The sequence below is a fragment of the Xiphophorus couchianus genome, chromosome 13, assembly GCF_001444195.1.
Source record: "Xiphophorus couchianus chromosome 13, X_couchianus-1.0, whole genome shotgun sequence".
Lineage (NCBI taxonomy): Eukaryota > Metazoa > Chordata > Actinopteri > Cyprinodontiformes > Poeciliidae > Xiphophorus > Xiphophorus couchianus.
In genome coordinates this window covers 14,647,446-14,670,234 of record NC_040240.1, presented here as the reverse complement: position 1 = coordinate 14,670,234, position 22,789 = coordinate 14,647,446, and the positions used below count along the sequence as shown (strand labels likewise).

The following is a 22,789-nucleotide window of genomic DNA, read 5'->3' as shown; positions in this document are numbered from 1 at the left end:
ACTGTATTACTTCATTGTTTTCCTCTTCAATCAATGTATCTGACAGGAAATTGCTTTAATTGAGTTTTCACTTGTGTATTCAGATTGGCATCATACATGGCAAGGTAGATGCAGAGCAGAAGTTTGGTTAGTTTGATAAATATGAATGAACTTTTTGATGAGCAGACATTGGGAGAAATTTTCATTTAGCTTTCCTTTTTAAGAGTGCTTGTATATGCCTTTAAGATTTATATTTTTGTAAGCATTTCTCTCCTGTTATTCCAAATTGTTCTGTTGTTGAAAAAATTGAAGGATGCATTGACATGCAATTTAGGGAATTTAAGTATTTACAAGGCGCTTTTAGCCCCTATGAAATAGGCGTAGGACATTTTTAGATTGTCATGGTATGAGATCTGTGTGAGTTTGAACAGTTTCACAATATTAAGTACTTATGACTATATTAAAGGTGTGTGGTAATCGCTTTTAGTTTAAACAAACAAAAAATTAACCATCATGGTTATTGCTGCTATTCTGACTTGTACAAAAGTATTAGACACCCACTAAATTTAGTAGTAGTTTTTAAGTAAATATGTTTATAGTGCAGAATGTTGTACCTTTTTGACATGTGGATTATAACAATCTGATATTTGCTGGTTGATTAGCTGGACTACCTGCTCCAGTAGCCAAATGGCAGTAGGCTATCTAAAAGATTTTCAAAACATCCAAATGTGTTTTTCTTACAAGGTGGCACAGTAGCCACCTATCAGCCAGCTCGCCTGCAGTGCTCAGCAACAACAAGGAGAAAAGTATTGTTTTACTCCGTGATTCGTACAGCCGCAGAAAACTCGAATCACTCTAAAATTTGTCTGGTAAATTGTTTCAAGTGTTTTTAATGAGATACCAGACAAAGTCTGAGCTACATTATGATCTAATCATTATTTAAAAAAAAAAAAATAATAATAATTTTAACCTACTCACTTGCCATCAGAATTTTTTTCTGAGTTTGCAAAGCTTTTTCAATTTCTCTTTAAGTACTATAAATAAAACCCTTCAAAATATTTTGATCTGAGCTTTCCTGACTGGCCCTTAGTTAATTGTATTAAAAACAGAGGCACCATTTTACTGTGTGTTGGGGAAGGACTACTGTAAAACAGGGTTTTGATATTAAATTTAAACAAGATCAATTAGTAAGGCATTTATATTAAATTGCCTCCATAATCTCATATTAAAAATTTGTATTTTAGCATTAGTAATTGCAGACAGCCAGTGAGTTTGTGTGACTGTAGGCCCTTATGTCTGAGGTTTCTTTTTTCCTTTAGAAACAATCTCACTGAAAAGTATGGTAGTATGATCTGTCATTGCTTTGGTATGGTGTATTCATTGGCCAGAGATATATTGGAATTTTGAGTTTCAGGTCGCCTGGTCACTGGTCAGTTTGTTACAACTTTGAATTGTTTAACAGTTGTTTTCTCTGTTCATCTCTGTCTGAAATGGCTTCTCCTCCAGGCAAATTATTGTAATTGATGAAATGAAGAGCGCTAGCTGAAAAACAGGTGCTAGTATTACACCTGTATGCTGGCAAATTGATGTGTATATGGAATGTTTTTAATCTTTAGCAAGACTTCTTGATCCCTCAGATCTCATTAAGGAAGTTGCTTTTTAAATACATTTGAGCTATGAACACACGTATGGTACATCTGCTACTTTTTCCAGCTGCCAGAGCTGATCCGAGCTTCTTCCTTACAAATAAACTCCATAAATAGAAAAAAAATAAAAGCAAATCCAAACAAGGAAATTACTAAAGTAATCCGTTTCAGATGGAATAGTTGAGTATGAAACAATGCGCCCTCAGCAAAAAAAAAACTCAGCAAGACACATCAAAAAGCCCTTTCAGGAACGATCATTTTCCCAAGTACAGAGTGGAGGTTGGGATCGGAAAGACGAGGGAAAAAACAAGCATAATTAGTTTGACCACCATGTCATTTGAAATGGCATTAGCAATAACAAATCAGAAAACAATAAAAGATGAGAACAAAGATAAATTAAACGTATTACGTTTCATGGTTAAAGCGACTGAGAACGAATCTAAGCCATGTGTGTATCGTTCTCAGTTCTCATATATGTACATATGTGTATTTCATGGGCAGCGAAGTAGCTCAGCATGTGTGGGTATGTGCTTATATACACATCTGTGTGCATGTGTGTGTGTGCTGTGAGCTAGCCGAGACTTGCTGAGTGGGTGTTTGTGTGTAATCATCTACGTCAGGCCGTCATGAATGGTGTGTTTGAGACAGAGCGGAGTGTGGAGTTCCTTGGGCTGGACCAAATTGGAAACAGAAAAACAAACATTCCCTAGGAACCCCTGCTCTCCACCTACCCCCGCCTGCCTCCGTCTGCTGGCTAGTGGCGCAGTCCAACCTGTCTGGAACAATGTAATGTTCTATAGTCAGACTGGACCACACACGTCCTTCAAGGGGGAGTCGAAGGTGGTGATGGTGGTTGGTGGGGAGGGGGGTCTTAGCCGCAGTGACAGTTGGGAAAGCAGACAGAAGAAGCATTTGAAAATGACAGGGAGCATCGCTGATGGATTGATAGGACAGACGGCTCGGGTGGAAAACTGAGACAGGGAAGTAGGAGTTACACTGGGAGGGAGGTTAAAGTAGCTGGGGATGAAAAAAAAGCAAGATAAGTCTTTGTGGAGAAAATAAAGAAAACACACAATGTGGAATAAAGCACAGTGAGGCAGCGAATGACAGTGATTAAATCAAATGACTAAGCAGGAGCTCGATTGAGTCAGAACTCCGCAAGGAAAAATATTTAGTTACGCTCCCTCCTTCCAATAAAGAAAACCTTTCTCTCTCCTCTCTTTTCCTGTTGTTCTACTAATCAGTAAGTAGCTGGCCTGTTTTCTCTCTCGCTCTCTCTGCTTTCCCTCACAGCCAAAAAAAAAAACATTCTTACTTTCTCGCAGCTCTAATAGCTAATACTATTATGTGGTCAGACTTGAAACAACAGGAAGCATGTATGTGTGTGGATGTGTGCGTGTGTAGCTTCAGAGTCAGGATATTACAGCCTGGAGAAATCGGCAGAATGTAATCCTTTGTGGTTGTAATTTTGTATTTATAAGCTGATGTTTGATTTGTTTAAATTGCTTAAAGGTTATCCGAGGACGCGGGACATTTAAAGAAATCTTTATTTATTCCAAAACCATGTTTTTTTTAAAAATTTTTTACTCCTCTTAAAACTATGACTGTTTTAAGATGGGAGGGTTTAAAAATGACTCATAATTTCAGTTATGAGTCATAATGTGCAGATTTCCCTTTTTCACATAAAAACAGTCCATTTTCAGTGTGTTCATTTTCTATTTGTGGTGCAAACAAAGTTAGAGCTACATGTGGAAGTGGCAAGGAGCAAAGGTAACTCTCGGAGTGGGGATTGCAGGATGAGAATACTATTCATTTTCATCTCTTTCAGATCTAGTGTTGCATAATTGATGTATAGTAAGCTTCAAACAATAGACAGGGCTCTTTAATTCTGGATGTGCGTATGTTTAAAAATTTGTCTAACCCACCGGTGATATCCAGAATACTGCAATGCAAAAGTAAAACATTTTACAACCACAAATTTCAGTGTATTGGACTTTTATTTTCTAGACCAAACCAAAGTAGCACGTAATTGTGAAGTGGATGGAAAAGAATATGTAGTCCCTTTACTTGGATACACATAAATAAAATCAAGTGCAGATGTTCTGTGAATTGATGGGAACATTAGTGAACAAATAGCATCACAAATACCAAGGAAAAAACAGCCTGGTCAAGGAGAAAGTTGTGGATAAATTCATAGCAGGGTTTAAAAAAAAATACCATCTCAAATTGTGGACATGTCACAGAACACTGATCAATCCAACAATTGAAATTTAAAAATAGTATAGCAGAGCTGTAAACCTGCTCTGCTATATATCCTCCTATGTTTAGTAGGATGGACAAAGGCCATCCTCCTAAACGAGAGACCACTAATTAGAGAAGCAGAAAAATCTGGCCTTGAAGGAAGAGTTTGCAAGTAAAAAGCTGAAATTACGAGAAATGACGGTAGGTAATTTGGCCAGGTGATGTTAAACTGCCAAAGCAAAAACAATGCAGATCACCCTAACACACTACCGCTACTGTGAAAGACAGTGGTGGCAGCACCATGCTTACCTTCAGCAGGATACTAGAAGGAAATCATTGAGTCTGCAGCTCTGAGACTTGTTCTTTTAACAGTGGGATCTTAACCATACTGCAAGAGCTACAATTCATTAGCTTAATTCAAAGTATATTCAGGTATATTCATTGGGAATGTCCTAGTCAAAGTCCTGATGTAAATCCAAAGGACATTTTTTTTTTGGCAAGATTGGCACACAAACACACACACACTCAGTCTATATACTTTTACAGTTTTATTTGTGGTGGTAACTGAACAATGCACACCTTTACACATGCTATCTCCAACAGTCCAAAAAATATTTGGCTGACAATAGAAGCTGGATGGATGGAAACCAGCAGGCACCAAAGATTGAGGTGGGACTGAGAGGAGGAGAGAGAGGGGAGTGGCGCAAACAGAGAGGGTGGGATGATTTTTTTTTTTTTTGCGGTTGGGGCAACAAAAGACGGGAGCCGAGAATCGAAGAGTCTGTGTTTTTAATGCTAGAATTACAGAATAAAGGAAATGTAATTGTCAGCGGTCACGGCCACTGGAAATTTGATATGGAAATCCCAGGAAATTACTCATTAATGACCTCCTTGTTCAGACTCATGGAACAATCAATATTGAAATGGAGTTGGTAATAGTCGTAGAGAAAGTGAGACGCTGGATCCTGTTGCGACTGAATGCTGCTGCAGGCTGTTTGTTTCGTCCCCCATCAATTTTTCTGCACCACTCTCTATACTGAATGTTGTTTTAATTCCAAAGTGCTTCACCTGATTGTGCATGTAATTTGCTGAAACATTCCCTTTCCATTTATACAGCTACACTTAAGTAAATTCACATCATATCATTTAAATAATAAAAATTCTTTCTAAACTGAAGTTATTACATTTCTAGATCTTAGATGTGTTCTTTATAATAAATGTCAGAATGAAATAAATTAAAGGCCTTAGCCTTTGTTTTCAATTGTCAAATTTTCTCTAAAAGTTTTGTTTTATACTTTTCCAGGCTAAGGCAACAACTCTGACTGAAGACCTAAAAGCAGGACAGCATTTGTCACCCAGACTCGAGCTGACCAGGAACAAAACTGCGATGACGCGCAGTTAAGCAGAAGAGGGGCTGCAGCTCTGGACCAAACGTAGCTGATGCTTGTCCCAGTGAAGGACCTTTTTAAACACCAGGCAAAGAAACTGAACCATTTTTACTCTGACAATTGTGGACCTCTGAGGACCAAAAGAGATGGAGTGATACCAGTTTGGGTCCGACGTCTGGTTTCTGCTTTCCATTACTTTGTTTTGGAGTAACAGAGGAACCGTGCAGAAGTGCTGTGCTGCCGGACAGACTCGTGTAATCAAGCTGGTTCAACAAAACTGATGCCAAAGCCAGGAGTCAGCTATGATGTTTTGATAACCTAATGACCAGCAAAGGTAAGATTTGTTTAATTCAGCTCCGTTAAAATTACTCAAAAGGAGTCCACAGCTAAAACCGAAAGGAGTTATTTTACCAGAAGATACAGCAGTACCTACATACTTATTGACACCGCTGGTAAAGATGGATAAAAATTTCTAAAACAAAACAATGTTTATTGTAGTTGCAAAACTGAAAAATATAGAAAAACACTGTCATCAATTTAAGTATGTTTATTTATTGAAAAAGCATATCCAACATTAAGAAATAATTTTTCTGACGTTGGTAACACATTATTCTTGATTTTTGGGGAGGTCTTCAAATTGGGAAAGACTGGAGAACATGTCATTTATTTTGGTCAGATTTATGTTAACCTGAGTCTGGAAATACTCCATATATGTACAGTTCATTAGGTATATTAAGAAAGAAAATGTAAGGGAAAAGAAATATGTCTACAGAGTTGCAACGTTTTTCAGTGTGAACATATTCCACTGCAATAAACAAAATTATTTCAGAACATCTCACGCTCTGTGGACTCTTTCAGATAATTTGTTTCCCAATTACAAAATAATACAGAACTTAAAAAAATATACAAAGTTACTAGTTTGTCAAATTCTATGCATTTATATATGTTATGTTTTAAACTAGCTACAATTTTATTTCAGTTTAAACTGTTAAAAGAACATATTTCTCTAAACTTTAGTTTTCTATGTCTTATATTCTTATGAAAATATCAGTTTAGACTCACATAAAATAAACATATTTATCAGCAACAGGGATATAGATTGTGTTTGTGTTGTGTAAGCATTTTTCCATTGGAATTTTTATTTTTGATTTGGCAAATACAAGTTATTTTTTTAAAGCTTTACAAAAAAACTATTTAGATAATTTATAAAAAATGAAGGAAACTTGGGTTTCCTCTCAGAGCTTTATTGATTTGTGGACCAACATTGCTTCCTGCTCAGCAGCCTTAGCTGATTCTTCACATCAACTACGTTTTTTATGCTGAGTATAAATAAAGCATGATGACAAACTTGTCATACTCATACCGTTGGGGGAAGTGACTGTGCATTGCATCTAAATGCTCCATGTGTGCTGGGTTTCAGTAATATTTGCCCATGATGAGGGAAAACTGTTACTGTACAGCTTGAATGAGTAGAAATCACGTCCATGAATAGTTGAAGAATGTCTGACATATGTCAGAATAACTGACTCAGTCAAATATTACCTGCTCCTCCATCATGTCCATGCTGGTGCATTCCAGTTCAGTAAGCCCCATTAGCAGAGCTCATTAGTTCCTCACAGTGGAAAATTAGACAGAATATCTTTATCAGCTACTTGGCCAACGCTAAATCTGTAAGTAAAGGTTATGAGTGTGAAGTAGACTAAATCTGTTTGATGTTATAGATTGCTAGCAACATTTTCGATGAAAGGCTAAATTATGTCGATGAACTATGCCATATCTTATAACATAGTTTGGTGATAGTAAGCCCATAAAATAATCGTGTAACTTTTTGTGTTATTTGGTCACATTTTAAACCCTGTTTACGTTAATTTTGCTGCTTTCTTTTTGTGACATGCAGTCAAGAATGCACTGCAAGCTGTTATACTACAGGAAATGCAAGTGCATTCAGTGGAGGTTATTATGTAAGTGTGATCACAAGGCTGCAGTGGCTGTGAAGAGGAGTACGTAATTATTGTAGTATCTATTGCTTCTGCAAATTTCATGTACAACTATTCTGATATTTCTAAATACATGGTAAACCTTTATTTTATGTGAGTTTGTGGACGTATACCAACACAACTTTACTTTTTTGGACTTGAAATTATATATTTTAGAAATGGTGTATAGACATTTTGTTAATCTCCTGTTTACTATGCAAACATGCGTGTGACAAAAGTAGAAAGGGAAACTCTCCATCAGGTTTGGTATGAGCCACAACCCACTTGGGTTTTGAGATGGATGCCATAGTGGTTATTGTGCCATTAAAATATTGTGCTATAAAAAATGCACTAATATAATATTTACATTTAAGAGCATATTTTTAAGCTTAGTTCCTACCCCTTTGTTTACAAGTGTAGGAACTGTTCCTATTTGCCCTTCCTCAACCTCACAGAAAGCGTTGTGATGCCCCACTTTTTCGAAACCTAAGGCTAAGGGCTAAACATGATGGGCAAGTGGTAAAATAGGATTCAGACTTAAAAGAGTTGTTGAATGGTCTACTGGTTCTATCAAAATGAAAACGCCCACAGTCAGACCAGATGTTTCAGGTGTTTTAGACTAAAAGAAATTGGCTCCCGTTTTACATTCACAGTTTTGGTTTTCAGTTTTTCTTTGAACATAATTGTTATTGATGCAACACTCAGCCAGGATGCAACAAAATTGCCAATCTTTGCTTGACTGCATCTAACTGGTGATCAATAAGTCAAATGCTTGAAGATCTTTTTTTTCCCTGTTTGTTTATTTCCCTTTAATATTTATGCAGACATCTAAGAGAGCTCGTGTCTCAAACCGGTGGATTCCTGCTGTACTCACACTCTCATCATTTTTTCCCCGACTTTGCAGTTTAAATTAATAACTAGAGACGAACCAATCGATTGACCAGAGATCGATTAGCAGATCAAAAACCAAAAAAATCTGAATTCTTTTTCAGTTCCTCCACTGGATTAAAACTAAGATGTCCTACCATTTTTGATCCATCACATCATGAATAATGTGATAATGTAGTTTGAGGCATAAAAGAGGAATTCATTCATTTTCTGTTGGATTCAGAATCATTAACTTCATCAAAGAATGGGCAGTAAATGTTTTCTCTTAAGTGTTATTGATTTTAGAATATATGAATAGAAATGAAATAAATTAAATAAGTTGACAGGTCAGACCTAAAGGAAGACCAGAAATTGGCATCAGGCAGAAAAAGACAACATTTACACAATGAAATGTTTTATCACGAATTTTCATGCAGTTTGACTCCTATTTAATTTTTCCTATTGGTGAGGCATTACGCGACTTTTTAGTTTGTAAAACAATCCGTTAGGTGATCGATTTATGTGATGATTTGAATATTTATCTCCTGTTTCTTTAAAACTGTCTGAATTAACAGTTTGTAGATCTTTTTCTGAATTAATGTCATGATAAATTATTAGTGTTTAAAGTTTGAGTAAACACGGTGCCTGTTTTGCGCCCCTGAGTGAAAGCATGTGTGAGCCTATGATGGAGTTAGTGCTTGTATGTTTTTCATTATGTGGTACGGTGGCTTTGCTTGGTGATGTTTTTCAGTAGGGCGGATTGCTTTGAGCTTCTTGATGCTTTTAGACGTGGTTTTGATTGTGTGTGTCCAACTATGTCTCTGCATGTGAATATGCATGCCTTTAGATGTGGACTGTATATACAGATGTTCACTGATGCGCTCTTGTTTGTGTGTGTGTGTCTTGTGGTATTGAATGCTCTTTGATATGCCTGTTCCTTTAAGACTTGCTTATAACTTCGGAATGTTGAACAGAGATAATTCAGTCATTCCCACAAAGCAGTTTGACAGTCGTACTACACACAAACACATTAGCATGTTCACTGCTCACAAAGCAGTTTGTGTCTGTGATGTATTTGCCTAGAAATAAATTCTGCCCTTCTGAGTAAGTGGAGCCACAATTGTTTTTTTTCCGCAGTCTTTCTAATTTTCATACCATCGTTTGTGAAGCACATTCATATCGGAGCCCGAAGTTACAAAATGTGTCAGCTTGCAAACGTCAACTACCTGTTGACCTATTTGCACAAAATATGTCAGAGGATAGCTCATTGTGTGCTGGATGATCTCATCTATTCACAGCTTTGCAGTTGGGGATATCACTTCTAGTTCTCCCACAACCACATATTTTGTGTCAGTGTGTCACTGTGTGTGAGACAAAGCCGTGACCATTTATCATTTTGTACAAAAGGCACATGTATTCGTGACCATATATAACACTTTGAATCCTGTCTGTTTCCCAAAATACTAAACAGCAAACAGTTCTAATTAATTACAGTTAAAGGTTATTCATTATGCAGGCAGTGTCTTTATAAATCAGTTTCTGATTTGTGTTTAGCTAAATCTGCTAAAGACTCCAAAGTAATTATTAATGTTAATTATTGATTGATTAATTATGTAGTGCTTGTGAAAATGATGAACTTCTGGGGAAAAAAAACGCAAAGTAAGTTTCACACTAGTAGAGAGTTGAGTCAGTTGTCTGATTTTTCTGTTTGCTGCATTGTAAGTGTTGGGTGCAACTTCTCAAAACTAATATTGAATTACGTTTATTAGATTATAGACTTTTAAAAGTTGAAGAAAAGGGGCATCGGTCTTTGCTCAATCTTTCCTCTATGAAGAAAATAATTGCTCAGATTCAGATGGCTTACAGGCAAAACAAGAATGATGGACTTAGCCTAGTTTGGTTTTTTTAATCATTTGCCTAATTTGTGCAATTTTGGAGAAAATACACATTAAAGTTTATGACACAAATTAGCTTTTAAAGTACATAGGATACATGTACATGCACATGTACATGTTTGGCTTAGTTTAACATTCACTTCTTGAAAATTGCTTGGATGTGATCTCCATGTCTGTGTTTGCACACATGCTGTCTGCATGTACGCTCTTGTCTGGGTGTGCACAGATTTGGGTGTGTGCTCTTATTTTTGTTTGGTTTGCCCAAAACTTGTGTTGTAGCCAAGAGAACAAGTGTTAACAAGCTCTGCACAGACTGCATTTATTTAATCCATATGCCGGTGATGTATACAGCTGTGAGCTGCTCCTAGTGTGTCTGAGAGGAAAAATCACTCTGCACTTGCAGTGTTGTGCATGCTAGAAAACTACTGCAAAGTCAGCTTGAATGTGACTGCTTATACTGGCGAAAAACTTTTTTTTTTCTTCTGAAATCTAAAGTCTGCTGATGTTTAACACTTATCTGCATGATGTACCTTTTACTGATTTATTCTGTATCAGTATAGCTAACCTTTGTCTGTATATATTTATAATACAGGAAAGCTATGGAAGATCTGTCATCAGAATTTTAATTGTACACTATAGGTTTTAGAGTTCCTATATAGTTGATTTGAAAAGACCCAGGCCCTGGCAGTGCCAGAGTCACTCCAGACAACTGGGACTGTAGCACAACCAGTAACAGCAGCCAGGCAGCTCGGCAGCAGAACAACCTGCCAAAGCGACAAAGACAGTAGTTGGGAGCCATAAGATGGTTCCAATTGGTAGTTTGCTCACATTCAGGTGCTAACCAAAGCCAAATGCAACTGAGTCAGTCGCCATGCCACACTGAGCTTGTTTGACTGTGTTTCCAGTAGCAAGGCAGTGACAGTAGAAAGAAAGGAGGGAAAACAAAATTCAGAATTGACAGAAAAAAAACTAACTACAAAAGCAAGTCTTTAGTCAGTTCTTAGTCGAAATGTGTGCAGTGTTTCTGTTGATGATATAATTGTTAAAGCGGCTGTCATACTGTTTCTTGTCTTTGTGTTTAGATGTAGATAAGCTTAATTTTACCATCATATTAGTTTTGCGATAGTAATAAAATTGATGACAAACTGAAATATCATCAGTTAGTATCAAATGTACTCCCTGGTTTGGGTGGTGTCAAACATTGTGAACCAGAGTTTATTGTTTGTCATACTAGTCTTTTGTGTTTGATAACGACAAAGAGGGGATGATTGCCCTACTTGATATGTATGCTGGCATAACTAAAACAAATGTGGTTTGCGCCAAGTAAGTGTCAAAAAAGTTGTGTGTATTTGCTGAAGTTAGTGTGCATATTCTAAACATACTTAGTCCAGTGATCTACAAGTTAAGTGCACTCTGATAGAGCAAAGGAATAAGCAGAGGCTAGTTTTCTCTTATGTGAATTAGACCAGTGGCTCTCAAACCTCTCAAACCCAAAGGTTTCTTGACTTGCATCTAAGACTTTGGGGTTCCAACAAACCATTGTGGGAAATTTATGGAAGGATACCCTAAAATGTTGATTCAAGTCATAAAGTGCAAGGTTGAGCTTCTAAAAGCTGAGGAAATGTGTGTAAACTTTAAAATGTGGAGACATAAAAAAAATACATCTCTGGCATGTTGTGGTAATTCTACCTTGCCTAAAACAAGAGATGCTTCATCTGATTTAACTTCAGACAATGAGGAAAAAAAAAGTTTTGTGTCAACTTCTGCTTTCAACAATATGATTTTTCTCTATGAATCTTTTTTTGTAAGGTTTCATAATTTTTAAAGAAACAGTGTAAAGCATTTTCTGCATCGCACACAAATTAAGAAAATAAAGTAGAAACCACCTTTTACGGAAAACAGAGTTTTATGTATTTGATAAGCTGGAGAATAATATGTGCAGTTTCTTCCGTTTTCATATGAAAGGAAGTTTCCTTTTCAGCAAGATGAGTCAGCTCTCCCACAGCTCTTTCTCGTGGCATCATATCTTACAGAAGCCACTTGTTTGGTCTTAACAAATCAATGCTGAGTAAGTCGACCTGAAAAAATCGGACGTTTCTGTCTCCAGCTGCTTTGACTCCCTCGGATCCATTTGACTGCAATAACAAAAACTGTTGAATTTGAATCCTGACTTCTTCCAGGGCCAATTGTCTGTAATGGAACATGAAACGTTCCATATTGTTGAGAATATTGGAAGACACGCTGCGCCTTTTTCTGCAGGAGGAGAAAAGCAAATTGAGAGATTGGTGGTGAAATATAATTAACTACTGTCAGACAGAAATACAACATAATGGAAATGTCCTTTCTTTTAAACAGAAAGAAAAGACAGCAATTACTCAACAGTGAAGACACAGAAAGAATGAGATACAAACCTGAATATATATTCATATTTTGATGTGAAGGAGGACTTAAGGAACTCTCCAGACTTTTTAAGAGCTGAATGAAGCCAACATTCAGCTCAAATGCTTAAGAGACATTTAAAATTGCACATTGGGGTGAAAATAGGAGCAAAGTCATATTGTGTGTGACAGGAGACAGCAGATATAAAAAATGGCAAAATGTTTGGCAAAATGTATTTTCAATTCAGGGAAAATCAACATTCAACCTTAAACTGTCTGATTTTTGTGGTTATTCTGCAAGTAGTCAGGATGAGTATGGGTTAAGTAAGTTCAGCTAAACTCAATTCACCATCTCAGAAACTAAATGCATCAATCCATAAAACCATCCATGGACCAATCCTTCAGATTTATTCTCAATTATTGTTTTCTGTTGACGACAGCAGGTGTCTTCACATTTCTGATAAATTTTCTCTGAACCTTTTACATAACTAAGAGGCTCTACAAATTTTTGCTATGTTACAAGATGAATTTGGTCAATAATAGCCAGTTGGTGATGGATAACATCTTGATGGCACAGCTGTAAAGAAGTGAGATATAGCTTTCTAAATAGGCAAAAATGACATCTCTAATGCAGAATACATCCATGACATGTTTCCCTGCTGTCTAGTAGAGTTGACTTATCACAGCTTCTCTTGGTTATTTTGTTGAAAACCTACTTCTGGACAGAGGGAAATAACTTAACTTTAATGCACATGTGGCCTAGAATGCCTAATGGTTAGGCTTTCCTATGTGTATGTTGATATGTACGTCTGTGTTAATCTCCAGAGCAGTTCCTTGCTATTAGTGCACCACTGAACAAGGCAGCAATTCATCCAGCAGGTTTAACTGTTGGTGTGTGTGTGTGAGGTTGTGTTGCAGCTTTCTATGAGTAGACTGTGTGTTTTTAGGGAATTGTTTCCGTACGCCTGTCTGCACCACACGGCCCAATGTGGAAAAAAAGGCCCCTTTAGGGGTTTGTGTGTATAAGAATGCGTACATGTAGGGGTGTGTGTGTGTGTGTGTGTCAGGGACAAATGGAACAAGCCAGAATGTGGGTTGCCCAAAGTGAGGCTAAAAAACAAAAATATATTTTGAAAAAGAAGAAAAAAAATTTATATAGGGGTGATGATGTCTGTCATCTCCCCTTCCTCATTTTATCTTCTTATCTTTTATCTTATTTCTTTATTTTGATCCCAGTTATTTCTCTAATTCCTCTTGTCACTTTCCAATTGTGTCTTTTTTTTTGTCCTTACTTGTGTAAGGAATTACCAGCCATAATTTGATATCTTACGTCGATGATCACTTCCTATTTTTCTCCAATTATGGCTTTCTTCTCAGCAATCATTCCTGTCGCTCTCTCGCCATTTAAATCTGTCTTGGGGGCAGAATATTGTTTTCAACGTGGCGAAAATAATCACTTAAATTTTGTCTCCAGTAATCACTTTCTCCTCTCCTCTTGTTTTTCATTTGTCTGTTTTGTTTTTCGCTTGTCGTTTATTTTTTTTCTAATTGGTATAAACCTCTGAGTTGCGGTAATGACTTCTGAGGTTAACGAGCTTCTGCTAACAATCACTCACTCCCTCACTTGCATGCTCACACATGCAAAATACACACAGTTGTGCAACTGAGCACACACTCGCGAGAAAGCGTTCATATCCATGTGCACACAATTCATGGCCAATATAGTTCCAAATAAAAAAAATCTCCTCTTCCTTTAGAAATATTTGACTTCAAAAGATCTTTTAAAACCTGCTTGCACATGTGCCTTTGTAATTACCTTGTCACATCTAATACATAAACCTTGTTGGTTTCAATTTGAAGCTAAACTCCATCTTCAGGGGAAAGGCAGTTAGATGAAGTTGTCTTTTATCAGTGAATTATGCGTTCTGGAATGTTGTGGGACTTTATTCACATGCAGAATAAGATCACTTATTCTCTTTGACTGTTGAGTTCTCTTCCATACCTTATTCTGATTAAATTCCATTAATACTGACGGGGATTGTCTCACAGTTATTGGAACACCTGAGAAGTATGTGAACAAAAGCCTTATATCAAATAATGGTTTACGGACTTGATGTGTGGTTGTGAAATAACCCTGGGTCCTTGCAGTAGGAATAACTTTGTAAGCCAATATGTCCTAAATACGTAAGGAATCGATCTATTCTATAAGTTAACACCACTAGTCAACCTGGTAAATGACAGTGGTCAGAAACAGGTGGGGGAGGTGCAGTGCTTCATTACTCCACACTCCATACAGCCAAAAAAAATCTAATGACTCCCTTTGTATTATGAAACTATAACACTGTAAAATCTTGGTATGCCTTGATAATTGGACAGAGACTAATGCTTTGTGCCAATAATTGAGGGGGGCAGTGTAGAAAACTTTAGACAGCAATTATCCCCACAGCATCAAGCTAAAAACAGTTACTCTAAATCTGAGGTGGTACACAATTAGCCTACAGTGTATCCAGGCTCAAAGATAAATTACAAGCAAGGGAATTTTTGCAAACACAATTTTGCAAACAAAAAACATTTAACTTTGATTAAAAAACAAAACAACACAGCAGTTCTTTTGAGTATCAGATTGGCTAGTCGAGGGTAAAGTAGATCAAGCTGAAAATCGACTGTCTCCATTCACTGTTCCATCAATTGTAATGATCAAAAAACATCACCTGTGTTTGAAAACATGGTTTTTTACTTTACACACTCACAAATAAATGTACTGTTCTACGTCTGTGAGCATCAAATTATTATTAAGGAATTAACATGTATACCCCAAGGCTCACAGGTATCTATTACATCCTTATCACAAAATTGGCACATTCAGCAACAGATAAGACTGTGGAAGCATAGCTTTGAGATGGTAAATTCTACTAAGCCGTATTGATGGCTGGAATCTAACTCTAGTCCTGTCTGCAGCGTGCTCCGTCTCCCGGTGTGAACTCTGCTTTAATTTGCTCTACTCTTCTCAGACTTGCTCGCCGGTATCTTGATATGGTCTGTGTTCAGCAGTGACTTCTAAACATTTACATTTCTGCTTTCAAGTGCTGTTTATATATGGCTCTTATCTGCTATCTAACACACACGCACACTGAGACGGGGACAGATAGTGAATCAAATCTTTAGTCGCCCTGACAGCAACACTGTTGCTATGTCCATAATAGGACAGGAGAAGAGAGGAAGCATAAAGCAGAAAAAAGCAAAGAGTGCCACATAGACAGAAGGAGGAGGGAGGGCAAGGCAGATAATTTGCCACTAGAGTGTTTTGTGGTGAGGTGAGGCGTGGAACTTTGGTGACTTTAGCACACAGGCTTTTTTGTAGTTCTCTGATCCTCAGTAGGGAAATTTCTTTTTTTCACCTCAGCTCTTTAGGTTGCTGCTCCCGCAACACTACAGCACCCCAGAGACAGGTTGGCCATTACATGTCTTGCTCAAGGGTACTTTAGGAGTTTATAGAAGACAACTTGGGTATCGGTACTTACTTGGAGTTACTCTGCCACCCTACCCCACTACCCTTTGCTTGGGAACTCAAACGCTACCTTAAAGATGGAAAATCCACCTCGAGGATCAGTTTCCCTCATCTTTACTCAGCAGGGGAAAGACAAGAGACTATATGTTGTTCTGGCTAAGGATGAAGATGAAGCATTAGACTCCCAGATTTCTAAGAAAATCAGTTGGACAAACATTGCAAAAACAAAACAACGGAAAGAATAAAATGCTCATGAATGTGGTATCATTTAAATGCTTCTAAAGAACAATTTGTACCTTTTTTATAGTGTGGTCAACTGCACAGACCAAATAAATCATTTGAAGTTAGCACTTTGGAATTTTAGAAGTTTCTGCGTTTACAGGGCATTGGCTTTTCCATTGTAAATATAGATTTACGGGCTAGGCAATCAAATTTTCACTGCTGTTCTCCTTTTTTATTTCGGTTGCTACTTTTTACATTGGATCCCCATTGATGGATGTTGGCAAAGTAGGAGTAACCCCTTAGGGGCCCCTGGGAAAACAAAATGATCCAGTTTCGATCACATCGCATGGCAAACTGCTGTACACATAAAATCTAATAGACGTGTAAAATCTCCTAGATTTTACGTGTAGACTGAGTAATCATTTTATCTACTCAGGTTAAATTTCTTACAACAGTAAGACATCTTCTGTATGGAAAAACATACATCGGTTTCCCCCATGCTTCTACAAAAACTGACTTCAAAAACCAAAGATTCTGGTTGCATCATCTATAAACTCTGATCTTCATTTGTTTCTACAGATTCATAGTTGGGTTAAAGCCAAGTGATTAACTGGGCCATTCTAACTGCTTGATTTTCTTTCTTTAAAACCTTGTGGGTTTCTATTGTCATCCATTGTCTGTCCTAAAAATCCGTGGAAGTGACAGTGTACTAGCCACTTGGCTCCAGATTCTGATTAAAACTTTACCACAACATTACATCTGACCCAAATAAGAATATTATATCTTACATATTATATCTTATCTTAAGTAGTGGAGTCTTAGCGGTTGTGTCAATTTTTCTTGTTTTCACGAAAAACGTACACGGTAATTCCACTGCTGAAGATTTCTGTTAGTGGTGTTTCTGTCTCTCTCTTTTTTCTTTTACCCCTTAATACATGCTTCTTGTCTATTACCTTGGTTATAAAAAATCTTTTTTATAGGTCATTAGTTAGTACTCAACCAAATGATCTTATTAATAGAAATGATTAATCTTTTATTAAATACTCACAGGTTCTTGCTTGTAGTTTCTGTCATCATTTGTTTATATTTGATTTCTGCATATGTATGAACTACTGGACATTAGAGGTGGATGGTATATTGGTGCTAAACACTCGTGTAGTGCAGCACAAGGCAAGTTAGTGTTGAGAGTGATGAGCATGGACATGTTGAACAAAGAAAGTACAGCAAAAGAAGCTGTGGCATATGTATCAGTTGAGGGTGATAACCAAGAAGAACTTGAGCCTAAAAATCGAGCAGTGTCTGTTGTGTGGAAGTGTTTTGGCCTTAAAAGCTTGGATGTCTGTCAAACAATGGTAATTTGCTGTTATATTTATAAATTTCATATTTACATTAGAACAGTTATGCCACATGATTCAATTATTAGTGCCACCGCCCTGAAAACGGTATCACTTCTACAAAGCTTGTTATATTTTTTTTGCATGGAAGTGATGGCCACTTTGACAAATTAGCTTTCCTCTGTCAGTAGAAACAGGAGGAAACACACACAGGAATGTATGAAAAGAAGTCACTTGCCAATTTAGAAAAATAATCACTAAGAAAAAATAAGCTCTTTTTCTCTATTGTGTCATGTGTTTTGTTTTTCACATACTTAAACATTTTTTGCTTCGTTTTTATCAAATAACTATTGTCATAGTGAAATTTATGGTGTGTTTTCTGCACTTACTGTCAGATTGATATGGTAAAATCCTAGACCTGATAGAGGGTGTAGTATTGTTTTGCCATGATTGTTCACTTAAAACCACCTAACCTGGAAATCATACCACTTATTTCTAACTCAGTTATGTAACACACCAGACAATTGTATTATATTATTCTATTATATTATCAATCTGAGCTTAGATATGAGTAAAAAAGTTATAAAAAATCCAAGGATCTTGCTGCTATCTGAAATCACATGAAAGTATGCTCTACTTTCATGAAAAAACTGAAAGTAGAGCATACTAAGGTAGAGCAAACTTAACTATAAAGTTTAGTGGAAAAATTCAGCTAGCAGAGCAAAATTTGATGAAGATCCAAAACTTTATCTTGCCTAAATTGACAGGAAAAACTTGATGAATTTCTTTGGACAAACTGAGGTTTCAGAACAATACAGGCTCAGTAGCATCTGCAAAAATGTCTACTCCAGCAGTTTACATCCTTTCTGTTGTGTTCCCTGTACTTCTTGGTTCAGTGGACCAATGTTATTACATTTCCAGCTTTGTTGTAGAAGAGGGCCAAGTAAAGTCTTCCGAAACACAGGCACGCTAGATATGCAATGTCTGGCTCTTTTTAGCCTGATGTGATGGTGTTCAAAGTCAGTTCAAACTTATCTGGCTTAGTTCAAACTCTGTCCAAATGGTGGCTGTGAGTCATTTTCCCCCCATTATTTAGTATGACATAACACCCAGGAATATTAATTCTCTGCTCTCATTTTTAACCCCTGTTTTACTTGAAGTCAAGATCACTCTTGCCATGTTAGACTAACTTTCTGTCAGCAAACCACCTCAAACCCAGTGTGTTTCCTCCAGCTGGCCTGATCTGTCACCTGAACCAACAAAATACTAAGGGTGCACCAATTGCAGTTTTCTGGCCAATTGCAGATTACTTATATTTAAAAGGTCTAACATGCCTATTCTGATTTTGGCAAATATCAAGTTTTTTGTTTGAAATGTCGCTATATATAGCAAGAAAGTTGTTGAGTTTGACAACAGAGGGGTCTTCTGCTCATGGGGGAGCAGAAGAGGACAGCGATTAACTTTTAGATCTTTGCTGAGGTAGATGAAATCAGGGGGTAAGTATCAGCCAATCACTGATCTCCCAAAATTAAGGAAATTGACGCTGATAATTTGACTGGCTGATAAATTAGTGCACCCCTACAACATACCCATCAACTTGTCTAATTGCTGAATACTTTTTCTTAAAATTAATTCTCATCTTTTCTTTCAAAGCAAAACAAATAAAAAGGTTACGTTATATGTGTACAAGTATTGTCACATCCTTCAAGTTCCCTTTTACTATGGTTAGTTTCTGACAATGTATTCTGAATTATGTCCATTTGACACCATTATTCTACCTTCTTTTGCAAGAGGATAGTTCCTTTTCTTGTCTGAGACATAGATATGCAGTGGCAGAGTGATAGATAAACAGTAGGCTTATATAGAAAGACACTGAGTAATAAAAAGTCTTGTAAGGCAAGAATTATGGTGCTAGCATATAAAGGGGGTAATGCAGTGAGCAAGACTGAGAAAGGAAATGACACATAGGTGGAAAGAATCTTATCCCTCCTCCTGTCTCGTGCTGGCTTTATTTTCATGCATATACACACACACACACATACACACCCCTACACAATGCAATTAAATGGTAATTTAACATTTCGTATCTGCGTATTGGTTTAAAGAAGTTCAAAGCAAATTTCTATAAATCCTGCAAGCATAAGTCTGTGCGGGCAGTTGAGCATGTGATGTGTGCTTTATATTGAGCTATTTTACTCACCATTGCTTTTATGGATGTGTGTCCACATCTCATTCTTTTTCATTGTAGATGTGTCTTCCTTTTCAAGCTGTCATTTACATTAGTTTGATTTCCAAAACCCAAATGTTAAGCTTTTGAAATATGTTCAAGAAGAAAATGCACAATATGCAAATTTTAGCTGGCTGTTGTATCTGTTGCCATGAAGGTTTACTTTAACTTGGCTTTGGCAAACTCAGAGAATGGCAACTGGAAACAAAATCTTAAAGAGGATGAAACAATCAAAATCCTCAGCCTTGGTGCACAGGATGATGAAAAGTTGTGAAACGTCTTCAAGAAAGTAGAAGTCCAGTTGCCTTTGATCTAAGCATGTCTCTAGGGTTGGATAACTGAGCATGAACCATTGTACCCTTTGTACATAGACATGTGTGCCACTAAGACCTTGTGTATCAAAGGCAGTTTATGCTGCAAATCAATCAAGTATTTTCTGTTTCCTCTCATCCAAGCAAATTCTGTCATAAAAAACAAAATTACTTGAGTATCCAACCTTTGGTCTGTCCATCTTGGGAAGCAAATACCCAAAATAACCAAAATACACCAAACAACCAATTAAGAAAACTGCAGTAACCCTATCCCTTTTTAGTGTTGTGGAGTTGAACACAGCTGTCTTAAGCTTTATTTCTGGGTGATATTTAAATGTTTGTATACTTTTGTGTTGTAACATATTGTATATGTAAATATATTATTATTATTCATTATTATATACCTGTAGCGTGCTTTTTATGACCACTCTGCTCTTCGATGCTCTCCATTTAAAGAGGGTGGTCTGCACCACTTTTGCACGTTCAATCAAGCGCATGTACAATATTTGTTGATCGTGTGCAATAAGCCCACTAATTGCGTGTGCTTTTTTTTTTTATTGCTTGTGCAATTTAGCACTCATTATGTTGAATCTTTACAGAACAAGCTGTTGCTGTATCTAGCTGATTTTCTTTTGATTCTCATGCATAAAACACATGCTACAATAACCTACTTGTGGTTTAACCCAAGTACTGTAAAGCTTTGTATATGACATGGTGGACAGCTCCAGATGGTATTTGCAGTAAAAATGCACACAGATGAAAAATACCTTCATACGCTCACCAAGGCTATGATGTTTTTTTATGCCACTCATCAGAATAGATCAGATAGAGATTAGAAGGAAGAATAAAAAGAGATGAAAAGAAGGTAAGGAGGAAGGGAGGAGTTAGATATAAAATGTGACAGGACAGGATTTGAGGTGCAGTATCAGTTAGATAACTTTAAGAACTTAACTCTTTGCGAGTGCACGTCCATGCATGTACGCAAGTGTATGGCGTGTGGTTTTTTTTAAGGGTGGACCAGCAGTTAGATGGGTGTGAAACGTTACGTACTTTTTCTTCTTGTACTGATCCACACCTGAATCTCTTGTAAAACTTTGACCTATTTAAAGAGCTCTAATCTGGCTTGAGATGGCATTAATAATCCCCCTCAAATACTTGAAAGAAGTTGATCTGACAGCTCTGACAGAAAAGGGTAGATTGGGTGTGTTAAGTATCTTTCTTTGACTACGTCATTAATTAGAGGGCTGATGATAGTGAATCCTTTCTCTCTGTTACACCCCTCGTAAAACAGGCATGCCTGGGTAAGATCAAGATCCTTGATAATGTCTTTGGAGTTTATTTACTTATGGTAAATGGCTCTTACTTGTATATCACTCTATGAAATCCAGAGGATCCCAAAGCGTTTCACATTCTGTCATTCACACACACACATTCACATGCTGATGGTGGAAAGCTACTGGAGAGTAGCCACAGTTGCCCTGAGGCACACTGACAAAGGCGAGGCTGCCGTGCACTGGCACCACTGGGCAGATGCATGCATCCCGTGGAGCGAGGATCGAACCGACAACTCACCACCATCGCCTGCATATTAAAAAGAGTACAGTGGGAAACAGATTTTTACATGTGCTGTCTGAAAAAGAAAATACCTTATTTACTATGAATATTAAATTAAGCTTAGCATTTCCTTTTTTAAGACAGCTACGACTACTAAAATTATTTATATTGCTACATTACAGATTTGGAGTTCTTGTCTTGCAATTGGAAGGTTGTAAGTTTGATTCCAGCTTCTTCCTGCCACATGTCGATGTATCTCTGGGCAAAACACTTGGCCCCAAGTTGCCAAATGATCTGTGTTTTGGTGTATAAATGTGCGCTTATTTGCGAGTGGCAATGGGTCTGTACTGTAAAGTACTGAGTGATCAGTATGACTGGAACGGTTCTATATAAAATCAGTCCATATATCTTGTTATTTATTTATTTTTTTACAGTGCATGCTTTTCTTTTAAAGGTTTTATTGGCTCTAGTGGCCTTTATTTGATAGTTAATTGATAGGAAAATGGGTAATGAGAGAAGGGGGAAGACATGCGGCAAAGGTTGCCAGGCCAGGAATCGAACCTGCAACAGCCGCGCTCAACGCGGCTGTTGCAGGACTAAGGCCTCCTTATGTGGGTTGTGCTTAACCCCTGCGCCACCACAGCACATCCCCAGTGCATGTTTTTAAACAATTTGGGAAAAGTGGCTTTATATGCTTTTAGGAGGTTAATTTGCAACATTGAGTAACAGAGGCACAACTGGAAATGGGGAAATGTAGTTGAAGGCAACATGTCAAAGTCCTCCCTGAAAATCAAATGAAATCAGTCAAAATGTCAGGAGAACAATAATGGATCTTCACAACTCTGATTCCTCCTCAGTTACAATGTCTGAAAATGCTGTGTGAATATGTTCAAACTTTAAATGAAACCATAAATACTATGGGAATGTGCAAACCTTTATACCATTTGAGAAGGAGAATGGTTCTGTCTCTCTTAGACAAACATGATTTACTACAAAATGCATGCATAAAGCTCCTACAAAAGAAAATATTGTTTTAAAAGGGGTATTATGCATAATATATATTTTTAAGCTTTATATAATGTAATAATGTCATTCCCTCATCTTTTTTTTCCATTTCCTTTATTTAACCAGGTAAACCCCGTTGAGACCTACAGTAGATCTCGTTTTCAAGAGGAACCTGGGCATAATGTCAATTCCTCATGGCCGGAGTGTTGACTCACTCAGGCATGTTTGAGGATTTCTTAAATCTCCCTTGGCAGCCAT

At 37.2% G+C, this 22,789-nt stretch overlaps 1 protein-coding gene across 4 annotated transcripts in view; it reads left to right on the top strand.

Annotated features, from left to right (window-relative positions):
• trps1 (trichorhinophalangeal syndrome I) overlaps nt 1-22,789 on the top strand; it is a 132,511-nt gene that overhangs the window by 21,094 nt on the left and 88,628 nt on the right. For all 4 annotated transcript variants that reach the window (XM_028036132.1, XM_028036135.1, XM_028036134.1 and 1 more), the window contains exon 2: nt 5,170-5,588. In XM_028036132.1, coding sequence (XP_027891933.1) covers nt 5,576-5,588 — 13 coding nt within the window. In that variant the 5' untranslated portion in view covers nt 5,170-5,575. The remainder of the gene's footprint in view (nt 1-5,169; nt 5,589-22,789) is intronic.